The sequence below is a fragment of the Cavia porcellus genome, unplaced genomic scaffold (genome assembly GCF_034190915.1).
Source record: "Cavia porcellus strain 051 isolate PalLab524CR breed Dunkin Hartley unplaced genomic scaffold, mCavPor4.1 scaffold_19, whole genome shotgun sequence".
Classification (NCBI taxonomy): domain Eukaryota; kingdom Metazoa; phylum Chordata; class Mammalia; order Rodentia; family Caviidae; genus Cavia; species Cavia porcellus.
In genome coordinates, this window is record NW_026947502.1 from 65,695,991 (window position 1) to 65,714,714 (window position 18,724).

The 18,724-nt window shown below is 36.9% G+C and overlaps 1 protein-coding gene across 11 annotated transcripts in view; it reads left to right on the forward strand.

Moving 5' to 3' along the window:
- Erc1 (ELKS/RAB6-interacting/CAST family member 1) overlaps nt 1-18,724 on the forward strand; it is a 521,572-nt gene that overhangs the window by 36,080 nt on the left and 466,768 nt on the right. For all 11 annotated transcript variants that reach the window (XM_063231309.1, XM_063231311.1, XM_003463708.4 and 8 more), the window contains exon 2: nt 7,450-8,270. In XM_063231309.1, the coding sequence (XP_063087379.1) occupies nt 7,602-8,270 (669 nt within the window). In that variant the 5' untranslated portion in view covers nt 7,450-7,601. The remainder of the gene's footprint in view (nt 1-7,449; nt 8,271-18,724) is intronic.

Sequence of the window (18,724 nt, forward strand, 5' to 3'; positions counted from 1 at the left end):
TTAGAGCCATTAATAGTCATGAAACATTCTGAGAAATACACTGTTAGATGATTTTGTTATGAGGAAAGCAGAATGTGTTTAGGTAAGATAGCCTGGATACCACGTCAATATAATTTTATAGAGACAGTGTTGTATTTGACTGAATGCCATTATGTGGCCCATTACTGTGTTACTTTATGTTTTATTGCTTTTAGTTTTTCATTTATTTACTTTTGCTGCCTCTTTTTTTTTTGTACCAGAAATCAAACTCATGACTTCCTGATTGCCAGGGAGGTGCTTATACCACTAATCCCCAGCCCTGCTTCCCATTTTTTAAAAAGACCTTCTTGTAATAGAGAAATAAATGTAATTAAGTTTTACACCAGGAAAACCTAAGATGTATCCTAATATAACACACATTTACTAAATATTAGCTTTTGTTAGCATTCAAAGGATTTCAGATAATGACAGCTTATTTATTTTAAGTAATATTCAGATTACTGAAAAAACTTTGTCTGTTGCTTTGACCTTAAAATACAGTTGATCTTCAACACTCCAACAATGTGTTGCCAGATAGTTCAGATTAATGATGAAGAGGAATTTTTACTTCAAGAACTATGTTATTCCTGGAAAGAAATTTTTTTAAAAAAAATTTTATTTAAGGAGAAAAAAAAGCAGAGAAAGGGTACAAGTTATACAGATTTACAGAAAAAATAAACAGTAGGAAATCACTAGTTAATGGATTACATATTGTCATCCTAGAAATAATTGTTCAAGTCACAAAATTAAAGGTTGTAAAGTGGACACCCCAACAATGATACTGCAAACAGTTCTGTTCAATGATCCAATAAAACTCAGTGATATCATTTTCTATCTTATACACTTAAATATACATGTAGTTATATCATTTAGAGCACTTTCTTTTCCTCTCTTTTGTACAATGACTATTACACATTTTGGGTTTTATTGCTCCCACGGTTCTTATTACTTTTTTGGAAGAGAGTAAAACAAAATGTGACATAACAGAACAGAGTCAGTCAAATCAAAAGGGTTGACATAATAGATAATGTAAAAACATAATACAAGGTGATCAACAATGGTTACCATAATGCCTCCCACTATTTCTAATAGAATTGCCTATATCATCAGTTATAATAAAATTGAACAAAACAGTAAAGAACAGAACCGACAAAACCAAAACATTGGAGACATTGTAGGTCTTCAAAAGCAGATAAAAGTCATCGAGAATGGGCGTCATAATGAATCTCATTATCTTCACAGCTGTTGCCTAAACTTTCGAACCTGGTACTATCCAGCAAAACAGAATAGGGGGACATCAGTCAAAAACAAGATGGTGAGAGTAATACAGGGCTTTAAATCAAGATAATGGAAAGTCAAAGTGGGTTACTATAATATATCCTGCTATTTTTATTTATTTTTCCCTTAATTAAAAGAATAAAAATAAAAAAGTAAATAATGGAGTGGAGATTGAGATAAAAGAGGGCATAACAGCAAAACAGCACAGATCAAAACATAACCATTTAAGCAGAATAGAGTTTCACCACCAGATAATTCCGACCCAAAAGTAGTTACCATATTGACTCTTTCCTTGAAATCCTTGAGTACAACTTCGTATACTGTAGCATTAAATATATCAAAACAATGTAAAACCATTTAAGAGAATGACAGCATTACAGAGTATTTAGAATCAACTAACAGAAAATGAACAATGGTTTTTGTATAATCTCCTTGTCTTTAAAAGTTTTTGCTTATACTATCATACATAATAAAATCCAATAAGATACAACCTGTTTGGACCAATGGAGACAGAAGAACAAAAGCTTGATGAGACTTCAAAACAAGATGATACTAAATCAGTATTACCTATTAAGACATCATTTTCTCCAAAATAGCTGTTCCTATCATCCAATCTTCTCTGCCTCATTTCTGTTGAGCTCTTTTTCTGTCATTAGCTGTCAGTTTGTCTTCTTCATTTTGTTCTCTGCTCCATTCGTTGTGGCCTCCCTGCCACTATTTCTGGGTTCTTTGTATTTTTCTTTTTTTAGAATATCCTGCAATACTTTCTGTAGAGTTGAATTGGTGGTTGCAAATTCTCCCAGTTTCTCTTTATCCTGGAAGCACCTTGTTTTTCCATCAATTTCCAGGGACAGTTGTGCAGGATATTTCAATCTTGGCTGGAGATTATTATCTTTCAAAGCTTGAATTATTTCCCCCCACGCTCTTCGTGATTTGATGGTTTGTGCAGAGAAATCTGCTGTAATTCTGATGGGTGCTCCCTTGTAAGTGATCTGTTTCTTGTCTCCGACAGCTTTTAATATTCTGTTCTTGTATTGAATTTCTGGAATTTTTATTATTATATGCCTGGGTGTTGCTCTGTTTGGGTTGTAGCTGGCTGGGGTCCTGTATGCCTCATACATCTGAGTATCTTTACCTTTTGCTAAATTAGGAAAATTCTCCTGGATTATTTCTGTGAGTAGCTTTTGTAGTTCATTTGTTTGTGTCCTTACTTCTTCTTTTATGTTCTTAATTCTTAAGTTATGGATCCTCTTATCATCTTCTTGTCTTTGTATTATTGCTGTTTGTTTCTTTGTTATTTTTAAGAAGTTTTTCATTTCATTCTCTCATATTACAAATCTGTCCTCCAGTTCAGATAGTCTGTCCTTAGTTTCTTTCAAGCTGTTATGCCAGTTTTCGATAGACTTTTTAGTTTCCTGGTAGTCCCTTTGAACCTGCTTCACGTACTCTATGCTTTCTCTGTTTTCTCCATCAAACAATTCTCCCCTCTTTTTCTGTTCTTCCATTCCACCATCTGTTTTTTCCTGGGTGGTGCTTAGCATTTCTGTAACTATTCTGCATACTTCTAGCTTCAGGTCGTTGATAACTTCATTCCTGAATTGGTCTATGAGGCTCTCTATATGGCGCTTAATGTCTATTGGTGCAGTGTCCGCTATTACCTGTTTTTCAGGATTGGGGGCCGAGGAGCCTTTCTTGTTGCTGCCTCTTCCCATATTCTTTGTTCCTTATATATGCAAGCTTATATAGGAGGCCCAGCTTCCCTCCCTGTCAGCCACAGCCTGATCGAATTGCGCCAGTTAGGTGTTCCCGCCCACCGCAGCACACCAGGAAGTTCCAGACCAGGCAGCCTACGTGGGGCCCACCTCTCCAGGCCACCCTCAGGCTCTGGGATCTGGTTTGGGCTAGCCTACTGGGTCTCCACCAGCAGTGTCACGTAGGCTAGGCACTTCTCACCAATCCCGCTTGAGAGAGGGATATGTGACTGAAGTCGCCACCGCGCCCTGCTCCCGCAAGTCTGCCCACTCCCAGAATGTCCTCCGCTGGAGTCAACTGTGGTAGAGTGTCAGTTTCTCTCACTCACCTCACCACAAGTCAGTGCACGCCTCCCTGCCCATCCTGTTTTCGACTCCGTTCGCAGATTCCTGTTCTCAGAGCTTCCGTGCGTCTCTCTCCCTGCTGAGCCGATGTAGACGCAGCCGCCACACGGCGGGAAACCCAAATCGTGGGTTCCAATGGCGCAGGCTCCAGCCTCCACACTGAGGCTTTTCTGTTCCTGTTCTAGCACCAGGACTGCATTCCAAGTTGGTTTCTCTCAGCCCAGTTCGTTCCTGGGTCAGCAGAGCATATCTCTACCGGCTTATGTCTCCTTACTCTGCACCATTCCTGACTTTTGAGCCGAGTCTTTCAGAGAGCCTCCGTAGCTGCTGTTATCTGTCTGCCATGTTCTCCCGGAAGTCCCTGGAAAGAAATTTTTTAAAATCTTTTTTTTGTTTTTTTGAGACAAGGTGCTGATCAGGGTAGTCTTGAACTCACTTTGAAGCCCAGGCTGGCCTCAAACAGCAGTCCTCCTGCCTCAGCCTCCTGAATACTGGGATTATGGGTGTGTGCCACTATGATCAGTGGTTTTTGAAAGAACTTTCTTAAATTATTAGGAAAACTTTGCAGTTTTTGAGCTTGGTGAACCACTGCTATTTCTGATTTGGAGGAAAAATTGGAGTTTTTCTGTAAGGGTACAGGTTCTACTTCCTGTCCCATGTGTTGTGTATCTTAGGCTATCTTTACTGATTTACTAATGTAGAGATGAGATTTCCAGTGTATTCACATTTTTAAAGATTTTTGATCTGTTTGAGTTTGACCAGAGTATAAAGTCACCTTAAAATTCTATTTTTGACCATATGGTTTACTTGGATACCATTTTCCATGGAGTAACATTTATAAGATAAATTCTACATAATAATACATTTGGGGAAAATATTATTTAATAGGCTGGAGCTGATTGTTACTTAAGGCAGTTCTTTGGAAGAATTATGTTAGGAAATCAGAGTTTAGATATATAGATGGTACTAGAGTTTTCTTGAGAGTATGTCCTGATAGACCCATTGTAAGTCAAAAGTGCATTGATAAAGTGGGGCCTGGTGGCTCAGGCCTGTAATCCCAGCACTCAGGAGGCTGAGGCAGGAAGATCCTTGTGAGTTGGAGACCAGCCTGGACTACAAAGTGAGCTCAAGGCCAGCCTGAACTACCTTTGAGATCCTGTCTCAAAAGGAAAAAAAAAAAAAAAAAGAATTGATTAGGGCGGGGGTTTAGCTCAGCAGCTTAAGCACCTGCCTGGCTAGCGAGTGGTCATGAGTTTGATCCCCAGTACCCCCCCCCCTAGTGCATTGAGTACACTTAGCTTACTAATAAACATCATTGCTTAATAACATAGTGTATTTGAGAATTTTGATTGGTTACTTTCGCATTTGTGTGGCTGACCAAGAAGCTGCTGCTCAGCATCTCTCAGCTATCTAGGAAAATTCAAAATTAGAGCGATGGTTTCTATTGAATGCATATAGTACTTCCACCACAGTTGTAACGTGGATAGTTAGCTGGGCATAGTGGTACATGCCTCAAGTCCCAACTATTAAGGAGGCTGCGTTAGCAGGAATGTTTGAGCCCAGGAGTTCCAGGTCAGCCTGGGCAACATGGTGAAACCCCTGTCTCTGAAAGACAAGAAAAGGAGTCAGGCCTGGTGGCCCATGATAATCCCCACTCAGGGAATTTTGGAGGATCATAAAGTTGAAGGCCAGCCTGGACTATAGCGTGAGATCCTATCTCAAAAAGCAAACAAGCAAGCAAGCAAGCAAACAAGCAAAAAGTACAAAACAAAAATTCTAACCCAAACAAATAGACAAAAACCCGGGAAGAAGAAAAGTGAAAATTGAAAATTAAACCATCGAAAGTTGATTTTGGGAATTGAACCGTTGGTGTACTGACTTATCTTTGAGAAAAGTGTGGAAAGCAGATAGCTATATAGTTTTAAAAATTCATTTTAATGATTTTTTTTTTTTTTTTGAGACAGGTCTCTCTATGCAGTTTGGGCTGGCCTTGAGCTTACTTTATAGTCCAGGCTGGTCTCAAACTGGCAATGATCCTCCTGCCTCAGCCCCCCAAATGCTGGGATTACAGGTGTGAGCCACCACACCTGGCCCATTTTAATGTTCTTACAAAGTAAGAACATATTTTCTTGTGTAAAAAATTTAACTTTTATAGTAGTTTTAAGAAAAAACTTTGTGGCTGGGGATTTAGCTCAGTGGCATAAGTGCCTGCCTTGCAAGCAGGCAGTCGTGAGTTTGATCCCTGGTACCGATAAAAAGGAAAAAGACAAAAAAAAAAAAAAAAAAAAAAAAAAAAGAAAAAACTTTGTAAATGGAGCTTCCTTCCTGCTAACATTTGCTTTTTCAAATTTAGTGTTTACCATGTTGAATTTCTATATGTATTAAAAGATCTTTATATACATGTTGAATGTATTTTTCACCTAGGTTTTGACTTACATGGGAATATTACTTACATGGGTTGTTTTTTGGTGTATTTTGTCAGAATTAAGTATATCAGTTTTTCTTTATGGCTTTTGCTTTCTGGTTAAGAAACCTTTTTCTAACTGAAATTCACAAGGACATTCTGTTAAATTTTCTCCTAATAGTTTTATGTATTTATTTTTATTTTTTAATCTCTTAAATTTTTTTTGTTACTTGGAATTGCACTCATGACCTCATACTTGCCAGGCAGGCACTGTGCCACTGAGACATGTCCCCAGCCCTCTTGTACTTTCAATATTTAAAAAAAAATTAAGTTTATTGGTATAATTTAGATATACATAATGATCACATAAACCATAGGGAATTTGTACCTATACACTATATTTTGACTTCTCTTTAAAAAAAGTATTATCTTTAATGTACATGAAATTTACTTCAGTGTGTCATCTTAAATATTTCTGCCAAAAATACAGATTGGTCAGTTCCCATTCACTGAATAATTTTCTGTTTTGAAGTGGTACTTATAGCATATATTAAATTCATATAATTGAGGCTCTATCCCTGTACTAAGACTACAGTTTTAGTTAGTATGGTTTTGCAAAAGCAAAATGCTTTGTGGTAAATCCTAGTAGTCAGGTGTGGGTTTTTTTTTTTTAAACCCAGAATCTTGTCAGTTAATACTTTGTGGATGTTGTGCAGTATCGTATAATCACATTATTTTCTTCATTAAATGTGTGAAATGTCACAGCAAGTAATTTACATAAAAAACAGTAACTTCCTAACAGATCAGGTCACATTTTGCTGCTACATTTTAAAAAAAATTTATCTTAAGAGCTTTTTTGGATTGCATTACAAATAAAGTAATATAGATCTGTAGTTTGTCTTGTTTGGGGATGTCGAACCTTTTTATGCATCTGTTTTAGATTGTTTTGGCTATTCCTTCTACCTTTATCCTTCTGTTTGAATATTAGGATCAACTTTTTTGAGGTATATGAAAAATTCTGTAGATATTTTCGAGATTGTGCTAAATAGTTGAGGAAGAACAGACTCTTGCACAGTGTTTGTTTTCTCATTCATCAATTTGGATAATTTTTCTTTTGTTCAGTTATTCTTTCATGTTTTTTTTTTCAAAAATGCTTGAATATTTTTGTTAGACTTATATGAATGTACTTTTGTAGTTTTGCTGCTGTTGTGAATGAAATTTAAAATTTTTTAAATTAAAAACTGTATTTTCTAATTGTTATTACCAATCTATGTGAAAGTATTAAAATTTATACATTGATCTTGTGTACGTATGTTCAGCTCTGTTACTAGTTCTAATAATGTGTCCATTGATAGTCATAGATTTATAGTTTAAAAATCATACATTCAAACATTGAATTTTATCTCTTCCTTGTCAGTTTTTATACCATTTTTCTTTTCCAGTTGTATAGTATATTTTAGTATCCAGCTTTATGACATATAAAATATATTTTTATAATGGCATTTACTCTGAAACACATTGTGCTGTAACCACTTCTTGAGTCTATAAGTGGATGACAGGAGGTAGCTTTTTCTTAAGTAGGGATAATGGAATGTTTCTGAGAAGGGAAATATGTATGATTGGAGGATTTAATGTGTGATCTTTTCATTACAGATATGGCGTAAGATACTTCTTCAGGATTGGATCTGGTGACCTGTTATTTCTGATAGCTTTAAGCTGACTTGCAGACAAAGAGAAACCTCACGGAGTTCCAGTTTTTTATTTTGCTATACATCTTTTTTGGCACCTAAGTTCACCTTGCAACCATGTATGGGAGTGCTCGCTCAGTTGGGAAGGTGGAACCAAGCAACCAGAGCCCTGGGCGTTCACCCAGGCTTCCACGCTCCCCTCGCTTAGGTCATCGTCGGACCAATAGTACTGGAGGGAGTTCTGGAAGCAGTGTTGGAGGTGGCAGTGGCAAAACTCTTTCAATGGAGAATATACAATCTTTAAATGCTGCCTATGCTACATCTGGTCCTATGTACCTAAGTGACCATGAAAATGTAGGTTCAGAAGCCCCTAAAAGCACCATGACTCTTGGCCGTTCTGGGGGACATCTGCCTTATGGTGTTAGAATGACTGCTATGGGCAGTAGCCCCAATATAGCCAGTAGCGGAGTTGCTAGTGACACTATAGCATTTGGAGAGCATCACCTCCCTCCTGTGAGTTTGGCATCCACCGTACCTCACTCTCTTCGTCAGGCAAGAGATAACACCATCATGGATTTGCAGACACAGCTGAAGGAGGTATTAAGGGAAAATGATCTCTTGCGGAAGGATGTAGAAGTAAAGGAGAGCAAATTGAGCTCTTCAATGAATAGCATCAAGACCTTTTGGAGTCCAGAACTGAAGAAAGAGCGAGCCTTAAGAAAAGATGAAGCTTCCAGAATCACCATTTGGAAGGAACAGTATAGAGTTGTGCAGGAAGAAAACCAGGTTAGTTTTATATGTTACCTACATTATTGGCTGAATTGATGTATATAAAAAATGAATACTTCCTTTTCTTTTCACACTTAGTTCATTTACTTTTCCTTAACTTATGTATTGTAGTGTTTTTTGTCTTTAGTATCTCAGCCTTTTTCAGATTTGCTCTGAGGCCCTGTTTTTCTTAATTGGGTGCCATGTCTGCTTGCTCCTCATTGTTATTGTTTCTTTTATCTGTCTTTTCTATTCCTGTATTTTCTTTCAGTATATACTTTATTTTTTTTTCTTCCCAATTCTGAGTATAATTTTGCCACAGAATTTTTAAAAAAAATTTTATTTAAGGAGAAAAAAAAAAACAGAAAAAGGGTAAAAAAGGGTACAAGTTACACAGAATTTCAGAAAAAATAAACAGTAGGAAATCACTAGTTAATAGATTGCATACTGTCATCTTCGAAATCATTTTTCAAGTTACAAAATTAAAGCATATAAAGTGGACTTTCAAACAGTGAGACTGCAAACAGTTCTGTTCAGTGATCCAACAAAACTCAGTAATATGGTTATCTATCTTATACACTTAAATATACATGCAGTTTTGCCACAGAATTTTAACCATTCATCTCCAAAATTATTTTGATTGTATACCTTATTAAGTATAAGATGTACCGTCAAGATTTGTTACAGTAAATGTCAAAGAACTCAGTCTTACCAAACAAAGTTCAGCTATTACAAATTACTATGCTATCAACCCAGAGCAATTAATTGTAACCTTAGTAACTTTATTTTGTTGACATTCACCATAGTTTTATAATTTTGGATGCTTTTTGTTGTTCTTCATTTCTTTAAGATGAAGGAATTGTAACTTGGTGTGATGGTCATTTTGAGAAAGTAAGATTTGTAGGCATTGTAATTATAGAGTATGTGGTTGAAGCTAAGCAATATCTTAGTGATTATACAAAACATTCATTTATTGCTTTTTTCACTTTTTGTTTTGTGGTACTGCAGATCGAACTCACAATCCTGTGCTTGCCAGGCAGGTGGGCCTTTTTTCACTTTTGCAGGTGATGATTGATGTTTGGTGACAATCATGTCACACTCCGTGTGATACATGACTACAAAGATGTGAGCAAATCATATTTAGCTTGTAGCAGTTAAAACTCTTAAATATCTTTTTTGTTTAAAAGATTTTTAGAACATGCTTTAAAGTTGGAAGCTTGAATTGCTTGCCTTTTTTGTCTTCTTAAAAAAAATTACCTTGTACCTAGCCAGAGGTATTACAGGATTACTTCTATGCTAGACCTCTGGGAGGCTGAATGAGACAGGAAGATCACAAGTTGAAGCTCAACCTGAGCAACTTACCCATTTAGCAAGATGCTGTCTCAAAATAAATAAAATTTGAAAAGAGCAGAAAATGTGGCTCGGTGAGAAAATCTTAGGTTCAATGCCTAGAAGTACTTAAAAAATAAGGCAAATCATTTTTGTTTTTTGGTATGGGAGATTGAACTCACAACCTTGCGCTTACCAGGCAGGCGCTTATGCTGCTGAGCTAAATCCCCCAGCCCATACTTAAAAAATAAAGTAGCTACCACATTGTTGGTATTATATCTTATTTTTAGATTATATTGATAAGAATTATTTAGAAAGTAATAAAAGTTATCTAAATTTCTGCAGTGTAATTGAATGATGCCAAGAAGCAAAGGAGTTAGAAATGATCTGTCACGAAAAAAAGAATTGATTTTTTTTTTTCTGAAGGAGATCTAATTTATGGTGTGTGTTGATTGTCTGGGTGTACTGTTACTCAGCTGTTCAGATCTGCTGTTTTGGCTACTTGAAGATCTTTATGTACATTGTGTTTTGCATTGTAAAGCTACTCTTACAGAGATAAAATTTCTTTCTTTTTTGGTGAGAGGGAATCATAAATGCAAAAACATAAGATATCACATTTACCTTATATCCTACAGTCATACTGTTGTATTTTTGACATTCTGATATATCTTCATGAATATCAGTGTGTTCATACATAACGAATTTTACATAAGAATATTACCGGCGTGCTGTGGCCTTTTAAAAATGTCAACAACATTTCTCCTGTGTTTTTAAAAATTCTCCTGTATGTTAGTTATTCAGTGTATATCCAAATCATTATTTTTAATATTTTGTACTGTATTAGTTACTTTTTCAGTGAAAAAACTTCAAAATTCACTTGAAATAACTATGTAAGTTGAAAATTAAACCTTGGTTTCGAAGTATTTCGATATTATAATTTAATTCTTTCTCAGATAACATAACCTCATACTTAATTTTTAACTAATGATTAAATTTATTCTTTCTAAAAACTTGACTACTTTAATACACTTAACATCTGTATTAGAGATCTAGCCTTAAACAAATTAGAGAAAATGTCTTTTAAAAAAGTATTTCTGCCAGGAATGGTGGCGTATGCCTGTAATCCTACTACTTGCAAGCATGACATAATTTGTGATAGTTTTGTAGTATCCTTTTGAACTTGCTTGCTTGTTTGTTTATTATTTGTACAAATTTTGGGATTGAACCTTGGGCCTCACATATGCTAGGCAAGAGCTGTATCATTCAGTTACATCTCCAACCACCTCTGATGTATTCCCACTTCATAAATCACCAATATGCAAGATAAATATTTAAATGGTACTTGAAGCCAGACATGGTGGCATGTGCCTATAATCCCTGCACTCAAGAGGCTGAGGTAGGAGAATTGTTACAAGTTTGAGACCAGTCTGGGCTACAAAATGAGCTGAAAACCAGCCTGAATTACATAATGAGACCTTGTCTCAAAAAGATATGTGAATAGAATGGATAAATACATATTTTTTGTTAAGTTGACATTTAGTTATAAGAAAATAAAGTACAATACCAAAACACTATTATTCCTAAATGTAAAGTCCTGGGAGATAGGAGATTAGATTTCACAGCGCTCATGAGATGCTTGAAGATCACTTGTCAGGTTCTGCTGTTAGCAACTGGAACTGACTCTTATACTGAGTAGGTTGAAATGGGATATGAATACCAAAGGATAAACAAGTGCAAGGATGCATCACATGGACACCAGATCTCAGTAAAGAGATCTATAAAGCAGTGAGAGTGTTTTTCTACCCTAACTGATTTTCAGCCTGCAGTACAAAAACAGTAGAAACATGAGGAAGCAGGGTAACACATGTTTTTTGGAAAACTCTTGACTCTCAAAAAGCTGTTCTCATGGATACTGAAATAGATGAAGTTACAGGCAAAGAACTCAAAACATAATGGGCAGATATGTTTATTTAACTTAAAGATGATTTCAGTAAACCGATAAAGATTTTAATTAATGTTCAGTAGCTGGATGTACTGGTGCATGCCGGTAATCTTAGCACTCAGGAGAATGAGGCAGGAGGATTACCGTAGGTTCAAGGCCAGCCTGAACTACGTAGTGAGACTTTGTCTCAAAAAAAAAAAAAAAAAAAAAAAGTTAAGTGGGTTTAAAGAAGAATGGAACAGTGAGCTGATTTAAACAAGATAAGATTTGAATAACCTTTTCTAAAAGAGTAGAAATTTTGAAAAGAAATTAAGCACAGATCCAGGATATTAAAAATTTAATGGGAAGCAGTACATTTGACCAACATGAGGACGGTGTCAAGATTTGAAGGCCTGATGGGTGTAGTGGTTGAATAGAGGTATTGAGATACACTAAGAACAATAAGACACGGTGGAAGTTGCATCCAACAACTCTAGAAGACTCAGACCAAACCAAGCTAAACCAAACCAACTCAAGGAAGCAAAACACCAGAAAATCCCCGTCAGAATTATAGAAATAAAGGGAAAAATTAAAGGGCTACTCAAAAAATTAATTTACCAAAATCATAGCAGAACAGTTTCCAAATCTAGGAGAAAAACTCATTATTCAAATACAAGAGGACCATAGAAACCCAAGTAGCCATTTGGAGAAAAGAATCTTTCCTTGACACATCATTAGCAGAATTCCAGGATTATAGTGTAAAGACAGAAGGTTAAAAGGTGTTAGAGAAAAGCAATGGGAAATCTATAAAGGTAAGCCGATTAGAATAACTACAGATTTCTCAGCACGAATCTTAAAAACTAGAGAATTTGAAGTTTTTCAAGCACTAAAAGAAAACAGTTGCCCACCAGACTTCTGTATCCTATAATGTTAGTCTTCAAAATAGATGGAGAAATAAAGACCACCTGTAACAAAGAAATATGTGACCACTACATCAGAATGGTAAAAAATATTTTACAGGGATCAGGAAAAGAGACAGAAGATCAACCCAAAAACCTAAAGAAAAGTGTACATCTAAGTGGGGCAGTAGCTAAGGAAAAGGAAAAAAATTAAAGGAATCAAGGGCCAAAGATATAGCTCAATGGCACAGTGCCTGCCTGGCAAGCACGAAGTCCTGAGTTTGATTCCTGGTACCAAAACCCAAAAAAGGAGTCAGTACAGGAAAAATAAAACAATGAGAGGATTCAGTAAAAATACCTTATGATAATAACTCAATGGTAAGGAAAAGCCGCATGTGGTGGCACATGCATGTACTCTCGGCACTCGGGAGACTATGGTAGGAAGATAGCTATGAGTTCAAGGCCAGCCTGAGCTACAGAATAAGACCTCATCTCAAAAACACAAAACACACACACACACACACACACACCAGAATCCAACCATAATTTGCCTGATAGAGACATACCCCATCCAAAATGAAGCACATAGATTAAAAATGTAAGATGGAAAGTGATACTCCATGCACCTAGAACCCCAAAGTGAGCAAAGTAGCTGTCTTTGTAAACAGTAGATTTTAAGTCAAAATTGAACAAAGGAGGCAGAGATGGCTACTGCTTACTGGTAAAGGGAAGAATTCAGCAGAAAGAGGTAAGAGTTGTTAATATCTAAGCACCAAATGTTGGCACATCCAGCTTTTTATAAAACAAAAACCTTTGGACAGTAGAACACTGATATAGTCATAGTGTTGTACTGTCACAGGAAGCTGTGCCTAGGTATTCCCCACAAAGCCTCATGCAGTCATGGTCGTGGCTGAATCTAGCATTTGTGATTGGTTTGTTGTCTAGCACTGGGATTGGCAGTGTGAGTGCTATACCTGCCTAGGAGTGGGTAGCAGGCATACAATATAAAGGAGGGAAAGGAAGTATGCTTTTCCTTTTTTCTTTTTTTGCTCTTGTTTCTTGTGGCTGCAATAAACAGTTGCCTCTCAGCCATACCACCCTGCCTTAGAGCCAGCTGAGTATGGATTGAAACTTCCAAAAACTGTAAGCTAAATAAACCTTTACTACCTTCATTTTGGGTGTCAGATATTTCGTCTTAAGAAGAGAAAAGAGATGCCAACTATACATAAAATCAATAAAAATTTGAGTCAAACCACAGTAAGCAGATGAGCTTAAAGATGCTTTCATCAAACAATAGAAACATTTTTTTGTATACAACTTCTTCCAAAATAGGTCATAATTTAGGTCCTAAAGCAATCCTAAATCCAAAGATTATGAAATATCTTTATTATTGTGAAATAACCCTTGCATACCATGGGTCATAACACAGTAGAACCAGAAATCAACCACAGAAAAAACCACAGAAACTGTACAAACACATGCAAATTAAATAATACATCTTCCACTAATCAGTGAATCACAGAAGAGATCATGAAAGATATTAAAGAGTTTCTGGAATCAAATGACAGGGGGAAGTATCACATACCAAAACCTGTGGGACACAATGAAAATGGTCTTAAGAGGGAAGTTTTTAAAGCTTTGAATGTGCACATGTAAGAGAATTGAGCAATCTGAAATAAATAACCTAATGATCCATCTCAGAGTCCTCAAAAAAAATTCAAAATGGGCAGAAGATAATAATAAAGGTCAGACAGGATAGAGTGAAATTGAGACTGAAAAATAAGGCAAAGGATCAGTGAATTAAAGAATTGGTTCTTTGAAAGGATAAGCGAGATTGATAAGCTTTAACCAAATTTAGCAAAAGAAAGAACCCTTATCAATGCATTTATAAATGAAGATGAAATTGTGGTTGACACTGCCAAAATCTGGAGGAGTATAGGAAACTTATAAAAATTTGTATTTCAGTAAATTGGAGTAAACAGAAGAAATTGAGATATTCCTAGACATATATGAATTACCAAAATTGAACCAAGAACATAGAAAAACCCTGAATTGACCAATAACAAGCAGTGATATGAAGACAGTGATGAAAATTGTACCAATTGAAAAAAGCCCAGGAACTCATGGATTCATCACAATTCTATCAAAATGTAGGAGTTATGGTTTATGTTTAGGATCCCCCCCCCACCCCCAGCCTCATGCAGTCATGGGTACAACCAAATCTAGTGTTTGTCATTGTTCATGGTCTAGTGCAGGAATTGGTGGTGAGTGCTGCACTCACCTAGGGGTAGAGCAGGCATATAGTATAAGGGTAGGGAAAAGGTGTGTCTCTCTTCTCTTTTGGTGTTCCCACTTGCTTTTTGCAGTGCACATGAATGGTGGCTTCACCAAGCCACCCTGCCACTTGGAGCCAACTTAGTATGGACTGAAACCTCCAAAATTGTAAGAATCATACCTTCTCTTCCCTAACTTTGGGTGTCAGATATTTTGTCTCAACAAGGAGAGAAAAAAGTAACCAAAACAGAATTTGGTACCAGAGGAATGGAGTCATTGCTGTGACTGTACCTGACCATGCGGTTCAAGAGCCTTTGGGAATGGCTCGTGGGAAGAGTTGGGAAAGGTTCAGAGATGTTGCCTGAATGCACAGAGCTGGAACAACTTAGGCTGTTGTGTAGGGGAGATTCTGGTCAGAGTTCAGGAGACCAGAGGGCTAATAGCTTGCCAGTAAAGACTGAGGAGGTTTCTGCCTGGAAGAAGAACTGTACTGGTTGTTGGACTCCAGTTGATGTGTGTTATGGTTTGGCAGAAAGTTTGTCTGCATTTTGCTTGTGTCCAGAGACTTTGTCTGGAACTGAAATTAAGGGCGATTAATCTGGCAGAAGAAACTTCAAGGCAGTCAAATGTTGAGGCTGTGGCATTGTTATTGTTGGGGCTTTTAACCTGATTTATGTTCTAAATCAAATGCAAAGAGCCCAGCGGGATGATTCAAAATATTGCGAGCTTGTCAGAAAGCTGTGGACTGTACAGATGAAACTGAGACCTTGATTGCTGAGAAAGAACAAAGAAATAGAAAAGATGGCCTGAGGCCATCCTGGAAAGCAGTGAATCTCCACCTTTTTCATCCTCAAACCAGTAAAAGTGAAAGAATGCTTGGAGGAGAAAGCCACAGAGTGCCACATTCCCGAGTGGCCACAGAGGTCAGAGGATGTTTCAAAATGGTGGTGGCCACACCAGGTTCCAGAATGGTGGCAACATAGAGAAGCTGTTTCTCATATTCAGGTTCGGAGTACTCAGTGATCCAGGCACTTGACCTCTACAGCTAAGAGAGGGGAAAGCCTGGCTACTGCTCCAGCTGGCAGCAGACCTTGGCAATATCCATATGGTACTGGTTTTTAGGTGCGTGGAGAATGCATGAATTCTGAGGTTAAAAAGACTTCTGCCTCAATTTTAGAGAGCCTAGGAGACTAGGCATTGTGCCCTGAGAGGGCAATATGTGAAGCTGTAAGTGTGAAGCCAAAGGTGCAATGGAGAACTCCAAAATCTGAAAAAGCCAGGAGCATGGATCATCTATGGAAAGCTGCAAGGATTGAACAGAATGGGCCTAAAAGAGAAACTATGGGAGCTAAAACCCCTGGAAGTTCTGTGGGTGTGAAGTCACTCAAGCTTTTTGGAGATCACGACCAGATTATTTCAGCTGCTGAACATGTAACTCTAGGACTTGATGTTGGATTTTGCTGATGGATTTTGGTTCCAATGTGTTGTATCCCCGTTTGTATCTTTTGGAATGGTAATACTTATCTTGTGCCACTGTGTGTTGGAAGTGTTTAACTTTATTTTCATTTGTACAGGGACTTGCAGCTCAAAGTTTGCCTTAGATTTCAGAGGAAACTTGGGATTTGGACTTTTCAGCAATGCTGAAACTGTTAAGACTTTGGCAACTCTTGGAGATGGACTAAATGTATTTGTATAAAGGATGTGCATTAGTCTTTGAGGGAGCCAGGGGTAAAATGTTATGGTTTATGTTTTACCCTCCCCCCCATGCAATCATGGATGTGACCAAATCTAGCGTTTGTGATTGGTTTGTTATCTAGTGCTCTGATTGGTGATATGACTGCTATACCCACCCAGGGGTGAAGCCAGCATATATTGGTAGAAGGCAACAAGGTATGTTTTACTATTTTTTACTGTTTGCCCTTGCTGTTTGCAATGGTCATGAACCGCTGCCCCTCAGCCATGCCACCCTGCCTTGGAGCCAGTTGAGTATGGACTGAAACCTCCAACCTGTAAGAAATAAACTTTTCCTTCCTTCATGTTGGGTATCCCAGCAATGAGAAAGAAGTGACAAGGACTGTAAGGAACTGTAAAGCCAATACTTTTCAAATTCTTCCATGAAATGGAACAGGAAGAAACACTACCAAAATCATTCCTGAAAGTTAATATCAGCCTTGTGTAAAACTGGGTATAAAAAATATATAGTCCAAACTCTGTAATAATCATAGATGTACAAATCTTTATTGAGATTTGACAAACAGGGTGTAAGAAATCATTATGACCAAGTTGGTCTCATATAGGGATGCAAGAATTGTTTAACATTTTTAAATGAGTAACTAAAATATAATACCTCACAGTTTATACCCAAAGTATAAACTGATGCAAGGAGAAGAATCACTTGATCATCTCAACAGATACAGGAAAAGCCTTTGACAAAATCTAACATCCATTCATCATAAAAATTATGACAAACAGGGGTCTCACCTCAAACTGATAAAGGCCATTTTGATAAACCCATTAACCACATATGAAATGGAGGGGGACTAAAAGCGTTAACTGTAAAATCAGGAAAAAAAAAAAGGATTCCTACTATTTTCACCTCTGTTCAATATCGTGGTCAAAACAGTAGCCAAAACAGGCAAGAAAAAATAAATGGGATACTATCTGTAGCAGAGAAAAATGTCAAACTACCCTTGTTTGTAGGTAAGAAACAACAGAAGACTCTTAAAACTAGTAAACAAATGTAGCAAAGTAGTAGGATACAAAATCAGTATACAAAATAAATAGCCTTCTTGTACTGCAATAATAAATCATCTGAGAAAGAAATTGGAAAAATGATCCTATTCACAGTAGCTGAAAGAAAAAAATTGCCTAAGAATTAACTGAACCAGGGAAGTGAAACTGATAGTGCTCTGAGTGAAAACTGTAGTGCTCTGAGAAAAAGCAATAAAAAAGAACATTAGAAAATGCAAAGACATCTCCTGCGTATATAAAATTAAAAGGCTTCTGCACAACAAATTAAACGGCCAACAGAGTGAAGAGACAATATGCAAATGGGTAAAAATTTTTGCCAAGTACTCCTCAGACTGAGAAATAGTATTTAGAACAATGACATTGATCCTTTTAGAGTTTTCAATGATAAACGCAGCCTGCTGTAGTGCTCATGCCGTTGACTTGCCACTACTGATGCCATTGACTTGCCACCACTGATCTAAACTATATAATGATTAAAAAAAGTAGACCCTGCCAAATAAAAGGTGTAATAAAAAGGAGGGGGTGTGTTAAAATGAGTAGACACACATATCAGAAGAAACAGCACAAATAGCTAATGGATACATGGAAAAGTGCTTGGCATCTTGGCCATTAGAAAAATGCAAATAAAAAGTACTTTGACATTTCATCGTACTTCAGAAAGAATGGCTGTTGCCAGGAATTCAAAAAATAACAGATACTGGCAAGGTTGTGAGTGAGAAAGAATCCTACATGGTTGGTGGGAATGTAACCTACCACAACTCCTATGAAAATAAGTGAGGATTCCTCAGACTAAAAATAGACATTCCATTGGACCTGGCTATACCTCTTGTGGTTTGTCTTCTTGAAGGAGTTAAGATGTTTTATTACAGTTATGCACAGATACCTGTGGTTATAGTAGCACAACTAATAATAGGTAAATCTTAGAATTGTCCTGTATCCCCATCATTAGAAGAATGGATAAAGAAAAGCTATTATTTATGTTCAGTGGAATACTGTTCAGCCATAAAGAATCACACATTTCAGTCATTTGTTAGAAAATGAATGCACTTGAGAGATCATAATGCTTAGTGGAATAAATGACAGGGCACTTATGGTTGTTTCTCGTATATAAGAAACCCAAAGTATAAATAATTTAAGGATCAAAGAAAATTTAAAAAGATGACTAGTAGTTAGGAAGATAGCCTTGGTGAGGTGTGAACTCCTTCCCATCTAGGGATCAGTGGATACGGATGGGAAGGAGGAAAAAGGAGAAGTAAAAAGGATTGGAATGGGATATGTGTATGTTCCAGTTCCCATGA